Genomic DNA, 8,438 nt, shown 5'->3' with positions numbered 1-8,438 from the left:
ACGGTGGCGTGCTGGTTTCCTCTCCATCTCAGTAGTTGACCTTCTTACATGAACAGTCACACTTGTCTTTGCTTACCAGCACTGACTTTGCTGATTGCTGCTTTATTAAAAGGACATTTCTGTTGCTTACTATAACTTTGATATGTGGTTGTCTCACCTAGCTACCTTAAGATGAATGCGCTAACTGTAAGTCGCTCTGGATAAGAACATCTGCTAAATGAGTAAAATGTCAAATGTAAATAGTCGAAGTTGGGTTCCTCTCCTCGTCTCCACGGACAGTAAACAATTGGACACGTGAAAATCCCACTGTGTATCCTCCATGTTGAGCTCACCTGCCCAAGCCAATGGTTGAGGAGCTCTTAATACAGCAAACACAGAGAGGAATACAAACACAGCTGCAAACATCAAAGGCATTTATGTCTTATGACAAATGTAATTTATTATCAGTACATGTTCACAACATTGGTCATCAGACATGTTGACATCAATGACTTGGACCATCATCCATCACCCTTACTACTTTACCTGGATACCTGGGCATTTCAACATTTCACAACCTTTTCTTTCCAATACTCTCTCAATCACAACATACAGTACTGTATGATGACAGAAAATGAACCTATTCTTGGAAATGTGGGTTCACATTCCAGTTCAAAATGATACTATGTCTTGATGACGGATAGTTTTAGATTAGCTATAGCTGTCAGGTCATGTGCGTTTGTTTCCCTTTTATGAGGGATAACCCTGATGGGCTGAAGTCACATTAGCCCTGTGTTAGCTGATCCCTTAGTTCAGATGTGAATGGATTCCAACAGCTTCTCAGAAATAGCTTTGTTTTGGTTGTTCATGGCATTCCAAGGTTCAAAGTTCACTCAGGAGAGACAGTTGTTTTGAAGTGGTAGGTTAGAGAGGAAGAGAGGAGATGCCTGGTCAGTCACATGGCTGGGGTTAATCTCCATGCCTAATCCCTGACCCCTCACCTCTTGGCCTTCTTCTCCTTCATGATCTTCTTGCTCTCCTCTCTCCGCCGTTTGTTGACGGGGTTTCGTGGATCGGAGATCTCAAACGTGTCTTCGTCCTGCATGTTGGCATCCTTGACTTTCCTGGTTTGCTCGTCAAACTGGAGAACATGGGCCATCCTAAAATCAGAGAAAGAGGAGGTTCAAAGAACAGCAATACAGCACTCTGATGTGAACTCAGTAAATCAGTGATATGGAACTCGCCATCTCTCCATCTGTTCCTCTCCATCAATTCAAATAAAATCACATTCCCTTTGAAGCCGGCGTTCTGTCACAACAGGCATTTATGGTATCAAGATGCCATGGTGGTGAGTGATGGCATTGTATTGCTGATAAAGGAATAGGCTACGGCTGCAACACAGAAACACGTGCCCTTATCACCTTAGTGTAAGAATAAAAACATGGTGCAAAATACAGGGTTGAAATGTTCTGTTCTCTTAGGGAGGAGCAGGAAGAGGATGGAGGAGGAGGAAGATGAGGAGGAGGTCCGTGATGAGGAGGAATAGGAATAAGAGAAGGAAGATGACTGATATGCATTTGGAAGCATCCTTGGCTGTTCTTTTGTCCTTTGTGGACTAGCAGCAAGCAGCACCTCCGCAAAACAGACAAAAAGGGAGAATGGCAGAATCTGAAGAGTGTTCGGTTTAAAAAGGCAACTGTCTTCATGATTCAACCTCTATCAACACTTTGACGAAAAAACCCTAACATGTTACCTAATAGGCCAAGCGTGTCAGTGTAACAGTTATCGATCAAACTCCCAGTATATAGATACAGTGAGAGCAGGAATTCCCGGGGAGACAGCAGAGTGGAGAGAGAGAGAGAGAGACAGAGGACTTCAAGAGGGGTGAGGCAGGTCACCGGTGTCCATCACGCAGACACATCTGCCCGGCGCAGAAGGATTTGCGCTACATGCATAACGCTCTGACAGTGTCTTGACACTCCAACACCTGTTTGGAGGGTTCTGATGAAGGCCATGCGTTACCCAGGGGTCACGGAGCTGCAACCCCCGGAGAATTAAAAACAAGATAAAAGGGAAGATGCTATCACCAATTCACAGAAGCCGAGAGACGGAGACAAAGCCAAACCAGACGAAGAGCTTCAGGCCCAAATCTCTTTGACTGTTTGCGCTATTACAGTGATGTACTACTATTACAGATAGTTAGTTAAAGCCCTATCTTGTCCGAATCTCCCATATCTATCATTTTTACTTGGCGGGAAGGTAGTATTCCAGCACCAAAAACCTACCGTTTTTTTTGACAAACTCCCAGGTCCTTTGAGAATATTTATCTAGTGTGAATTGTCATCACTGTGTTATGACGGATATTATAGAGTTTTACAATGCTGCACCCAGTTTGGGCAAGAACATGAGAACAAATTGATGCAAAGAGCTATGTACAAAGTGTTATGCAAACAAAGTCCTATGCACGTAGCCTACAGATGAGTTATCCGTTTTGTCATATATCAACGTTCCCAGTGACTATTTGTCTTTTTTAAAATATTAAGTAAATGACATTGAATTGATAAATTGCCGAATACATCAGTTAATTAAATGTCTGCATACAGTTCATGGTTCTTATTGATACTATTTATACTTTCTCCTAACTGAAAGACAATATTAGGCTATTCCTAGACAAGTTGAAATACACTACATGGTCAAAAGTATGTGGACACCTGCTTGTCGAACATCTCATTCCAAAATCATGGGCATTAATATGGAGTTGGTCCCCCTTTGCTGCTAGAACAGCGGGAAGGCTTTTCACTAGATGTTGGAACATTGCTGCAGGGACTTGCTTCCATTCAGCCACAAGAGCATTAGTGAGGTAGGGCACTGCTGTTGGGCGATTAGGCCCCCTGTTCAATGGGGTTGAGGTCAGGACTCTGTGCAGGCCAGTCAAGTTCTTCCACACCGATCTCAACAAAATATTTCTGTATGGACCGCGCTTTGTGCACAGGGGTATTGTCATGCAACAGGAAAGGGCCTTCCCTAAACAGTTGCCACAAAGTTGGAAGCACAGAATCGTCTAGAATGTCATTGTATGCTGTAGTGTTAAGATTTCCCTTCACTGGAACTAAGGGGTCTAGCCCAAACCATGAAAAACAGCCCCAGACCATTACTCCTCCTCCTCCAAACTTTACAGTTGGAACTATGCATTGGGGCAGGTAGCGTTCTCCTGGCATCCACCAAACCCAGATTTGTTTGTCGGACTGCCAGATGGTGAAGCGTGATTCATTACTCCAGAGAACACGTTTCCACTGCTCCAGAGTCCAATGGTGGCAAGCTTTACACCACTCCAGCCGACGCTTGCATTGCACATGGTGATCTTAGGCTTGCGTGCGGCTGCTCGGCCATGGAAACCCATTTCATGAAGCTCCCGACGAACACTTCTCACTCGGTAGTGAGTGTTTCAACCGAGGAAAGATGATTTTTACGCGCTATGCACTTCAGCGGTCCCGTTCTGTGAGCTTGTGTGGCCTAACACTTCGTGGCTGAGCTGTTGTTGCTCCTAGATGTTTCCACCTCAAAATAACAGCACTTGCAGTTGACTGGGGCAGCTCTAGCAGGGCAAACATTTTACGAACTGACTTGTTGGAAAGGTGGCATCCTATGACAGGTTAAAAGGTTAAAAGTCACTGAGCTCTTCAGCAAGGCCATTCTACTGCCAACATTTGTCTACGGAGATTGTATGGTGGTGTGCTCGACTTTATACACCTGTCAGCAACAGGTGTGGCTGAAATAGCCAAATCCACTAATTTGAAGGGGTGTCGACATACTTTTGTATATATAGTGTATTTCACAGTGGTTTAGATGGTACAATGAATCTCTACACATCGCTTGTTTTGTCATATAAGCTGACATTAGGTGAACTATTTGAACTATTTCAATTTGCACCCTTCATGTCTAGAATAGCCTCCAGTCTTCCATCATAACAGTACATAAAAACATTTAAAAGATTTACAGGCAGCAATTTCATAAAAACGAATCCCGTCCGAATCGGACAATGGAAAAACAGACAAGCTGGGGTAATACTTACATAACCAACGTTCTATAGTAATAGAATATAAGCCAACTTATTGCCATACGAGTTCTGCTGTTTGGTCCTAGGGACAGATCCCCTTTAATCAGCCACTAAGATCACATTGAAATGGGTGTCCTCCTTGTATGTGTGTGTTGGATGGCGTGTGTCTGAGTGTGCACTTGAGTCTGTGTGCGAAGCTAAGTGTACAGTATGAGTGTATTTTTGTCAGATGGCTTGTCTGTGTGTGTCTATGTGTGTGTGTCTGCCCATGTGCTTCGGTGAAGCGTGTGTATATAGTGGTCCTTGGTAGCTCAGTTGGTAGAGCATAAAAACATCTGCTAAATGGCATATTATATATATATATATATATATATATATATATATATACACTGAGCGTACAAAACATTAAGAACACCTTCCTTATATTGAGTTTACACCCCCTTTGCCCTCAGAACAGCCTCAATTCGTCGGGCATGGACTCTACAAGGTGTTGAAAGTGTTTCACAGGGATGCTGGCCCATGTTGACGACAATGCTTCCCACAGTTGTATCAAGTTGGCTGAATGTCCTATGGGTGGTGGACCATTCTTGAGCGTGAAAAACCCAGCAACGTTGCAGTGCTTGACACAAACCGGTGTGCCTGGCACCTACTACCATACCCCGTTCAAAGGCACTTGAATCTTTTGTCTTGCTCATTCACCCTCGCACAAATACACAATCAATGTCTCAATTGTCTCAAGGCTTAAAAATCCTTCTTTAGCCTGTCTCCTCTCTTTCATCTACACAGATTGAAGTGGATTTAACAAGTGACATCATAGCTTTCACCTGGTCAGTCTATGTCATGGAAAAAGCAGGTGTTCATAAAGTTTTATACACTCAGTGTATGTGTAGGGCTGCACAATATGGGTAACATATCCATTTGCAATTTTTGTACCAAATACTGCAATTTTACTTGCGTATATATAGATCAAAACACTTGGAAAAACTGTTGGAATCATAGAAATAGAATGATAATTCTAATTTCATGGTTGGAATAGGGTGGACACTTGGAATGCAGTTTAGGTTGGCATGAAAACGAAAGAAAAAAAATATGGGAGGAGATGGTTGTGACAGAGTAGGAACCAAAGTGTTGGTCAGTGTTTCCTAGGCGACCCTAATTAGATATGCATGTTCAGACAAAGATTTTAGAACATTCTGCGCCTTGTCCTCTCTGATTAAGAAACAAGCTGTTGCACCCCACCATGGATTCCGGCCTGTATTAGAGTAAAAGTTTGCTAGCAAGATTTGCCGTATCTCACTGGACTTAGCTAGCAAAAATGTGGTTTAGCTCCTAATGCTAATTGTTAGATAGCTAGCTAAATCCAGTGAGATACGGACACATTTGCAGCTTGCTAAGACCAACTAAGTAGCGTGTTGCAGAGAGCAAGTTACACAAGCGAATAGTCAAATATAGAAATGTTGATTTATGTTAAGAAGCAAAAGTGGAACGCTGCCTACTGTAGTTCTTGTTTGGAAAAATCTGTAGACTGCACACTGTGGTTTGGTCAATGGAGGCAGAGTGAATTCCCGAGCACAAGGAGAGTGACATGGGGGCGGGGCTTGAAGTGCGTAGGATTGGGAAGCGGCCTAAAGAAGATAGAGGGAGAGAGAATCGTGCAGCCTTATGTGTTTGTCTTTTAGTCTGCCTGGGTACATAGGTAAAGCATGTGTGTGTGTGTGTGCTCTGCAGTCCCCCCCTCCTGTGTTCATGTGAACTGGGCAGTAGTAGTGACAGCTCATCCAGGATGTCATGGTGGCTCTACTCTGGCAGACTGAGGAGTCCTGCAGTGCGAGGCGGACCGCTACCATAATTTGTCTAGCAGCCTCAGTGATGACAGGAACATAGCCTCATTGCCCAGACTACAGAACAGTGTGTGTATGTGTGTGTATATATGTATACACACAGTGCCTTCAGGAAGTATTCACACCCCTTGACTTTTTCCACATTTTGTTGTGTTACAGCCTGAATTTAAAACTGATTAAATTGGGATTTTGTGTCAATAATCTACACACAATACCCCATAATGTCAAAGTGGAATGATGTTTTTCTAAATGTTTGCAAATTAATAAAAAATGAAAAGCTCAAATGTCTTGAGTCAATAAGTATTCAACACCTTTGTTATGGCAAGCCTAAATAAACTCAGGAGTAAAAATGTGCTTAAGAAGTCACATAATAAATTGCATGGATTCACTCTGGCACCTACTGGTAGATGGGTAAAAAAAAGCAGACATTAAATATCCCTTTGAGCATGGTGAAGTTATTAATTACACTTTGGATGGTGAATCAATACACCCAGTCACTACAAAGATACAGGTGTCCTCCCTAACTCAGTTGCCGGAGAGAAAGGAAACTGCTCAGGGATTTCACCATGAAGCCAACGGTGACTTTAAAACAGTTACAGTTTAATGGCTGTTATAGGAAAAAACTGAGGATGGATCAACAACTCTGTAGTTACTCCAAAATACTAACCTAAATGACAGAGTGAATAGAAGTGACAATTAAATACATTTTTATTCCACTTTGTAACAACAAAATGTGGAAAAAGTCAAGTGGTGTGAATACTTTCTGAAGGCACTGTATATGTGTATGTGTGCCAGGCTCTGGGCTCCCACCATTCAGCGCTCCAGTCTGCTTATCAAACCCACTCTCTACCCAGAAGCCTCAGAGCTCAGAGGCCTTTCCTCCATTTGTTTTTCTTTCGCTTTCTGAAAAGAGGGAGGAAAGAGGGAGGGGTGGGGGTGGGGCGACAGGGGCTCTATGGCTGGCTTCTTGGAGTGTGTGTGTGTGTGTGTGTGTGTGTGTGTGTGTGTGTGTGTGTGTGTGTGTGTGTGTGTGTGTGTGTGTGTGTGTGTGTGTTAGCAGAGCGATCTAGAAAGTATAAAGTTTGTAGACCCAGACGGAATAGTTTACAGTCCCCTGGCCCAGACTTGACTTGGGGAGTCTGACCTGTAGTAACCCAATAGTTCCTGTACCAGAGCTCGCAGAGTGGCACAGACATCCTACGCTAGTGCGTGGCTGGCGGGGTGTTGTTCTAGATTAGGTCTGCAGCCCAAATGACACCCTATTCCCTATATAGTGCACTACTTCTCACCAGAGCCCTGGGCACCATTTGGGACCCGGGGTGCCTTTTGGGACACAGACTGGGACTGCTAGGCTACTGTGCCCCTGTCTTCCCTCCTCCTCCTCCCTCCCTCCTCCTGTCTCATACCTAGCTGGCTGGCGGGGGCCAAACAGTGAGACTGAGCTGGGGGCCTGGCTGGCTGAGACTAATAGCAACTACAGGTTTTGTTATTCTAAATCTCTCACACAGACACTTTCCTCGAAGTTCAAACACATGGGATTCATTTCAGCCCTCTAACTCTCTCTCGCTCTCTACATATTGAGGTCTGAGAGGGAGACTCAGAAGTCTGTTGGTGAAAATCAGAATGGGAGAGGAAAACACGATGTAAAAGCTGATTTCCTGACTGTGGCTCTGTCTGCCCACTGAGGGAAACGGCAGAGAGACCAGGCTCTGCAAACACGCACACATACACACTGCTGTCTTCATTGCCTTCAATAAACTGGTATATCTGAAGTATTGGCACGGCGTCAGGTGCCAATACACAGACACACGGCTGTGTTTTTAACTCCCAGCAGGAGCCGCTCCACAGGGCAATGTGTTAGCTAGCTTGTTTCCTGTAGGCTGGAGCTTGCCCTCCCTCCCTCCCTCTCCATCCGTGTCTCTGCGTCTCGCTCTCAGTGAGTCGTCAGTACTGCAGTGAGGCTCTCTGTTCTGGTCAGGACACAGCAGGACGTTGAAAACACATCAGCAGCAGAGAGGAGAAACGTCAAAACACAATCCATCTTGAGGAGGTAATCAAATTGAAAAATAGAACCGAAATAGACCATAAATGTGACCGGCCGGGGGAGAAAAAAAATGGAATTCCATATGCATCTGATTTGTCTGACAGAAGGAGCGGTGCGAGCCAACAGACTACAGTACTGAACAGTGTCCTCCTAACTGTAGTGTACATCACAGTCTATAGCTTCAGTCTGCACGCACTAAAACCTTACAGAAACATCCCTATACTTCCTAGTATGTGAGTTTCTTACACAGTGGCAACCCAATGTTGTCTTGTGTAAAACACACATTAGGGATGACAAACCCTTCAGTCCTGGTATAGGCCTAGATGGTAGACAAAGTGGCATCCACTATCACTGTAGAGCTGTGCCGAGGGTCGGGAACGGCCTTTACAACACACACATCCGTAATCATGAAGACACACACACACACACACACACACACACACACACACACAAAATGAGCCAAGCCTGCTAAGACAAAACAAAAAATGTCAAAGTAAGAGAGATATAAACATGCCCA

General features: G+C 44.2%; 1 protein-coding gene across 1 annotated transcript in view; it reads right to left on the bottom strand.

Annotated features, from left to right (window-relative positions):
* Positions 1 to 409: 409 nt before the first annotated feature.
* cwc27 (CWC27 spliceosome associated cyclophilin) overlaps positions 410 to 8,438 on the bottom strand; it is a 48,641-nt gene continuing 40,612 nt past the window's right edge. Inside the window, exon 14 of the mRNA XM_029708724.1 lies at positions 410 to 1,139. Coding sequence (XP_029564584.1) covers positions 977 to 1,139 — 163 coding nt within the window. The 3' untranslated portion in view covers positions 410 to 976. The remainder of the gene's footprint in view (positions 1,140 to 8,438) is intronic.

The sequence above is a fragment of the Salmo trutta genome, chromosome 23 (assembly GCF_901001165.1).
Source record: "Salmo trutta chromosome 23, fSalTru1.1, whole genome shotgun sequence".
Lineage (NCBI taxonomy): Eukaryota > Metazoa > Chordata > Actinopteri > Salmoniformes > Salmonidae > Salmo > Salmo trutta.
Note: the sequence above shows the minus strand (reverse complement) of the source record. Positions and strands in the feature narration are given on the sequence as shown.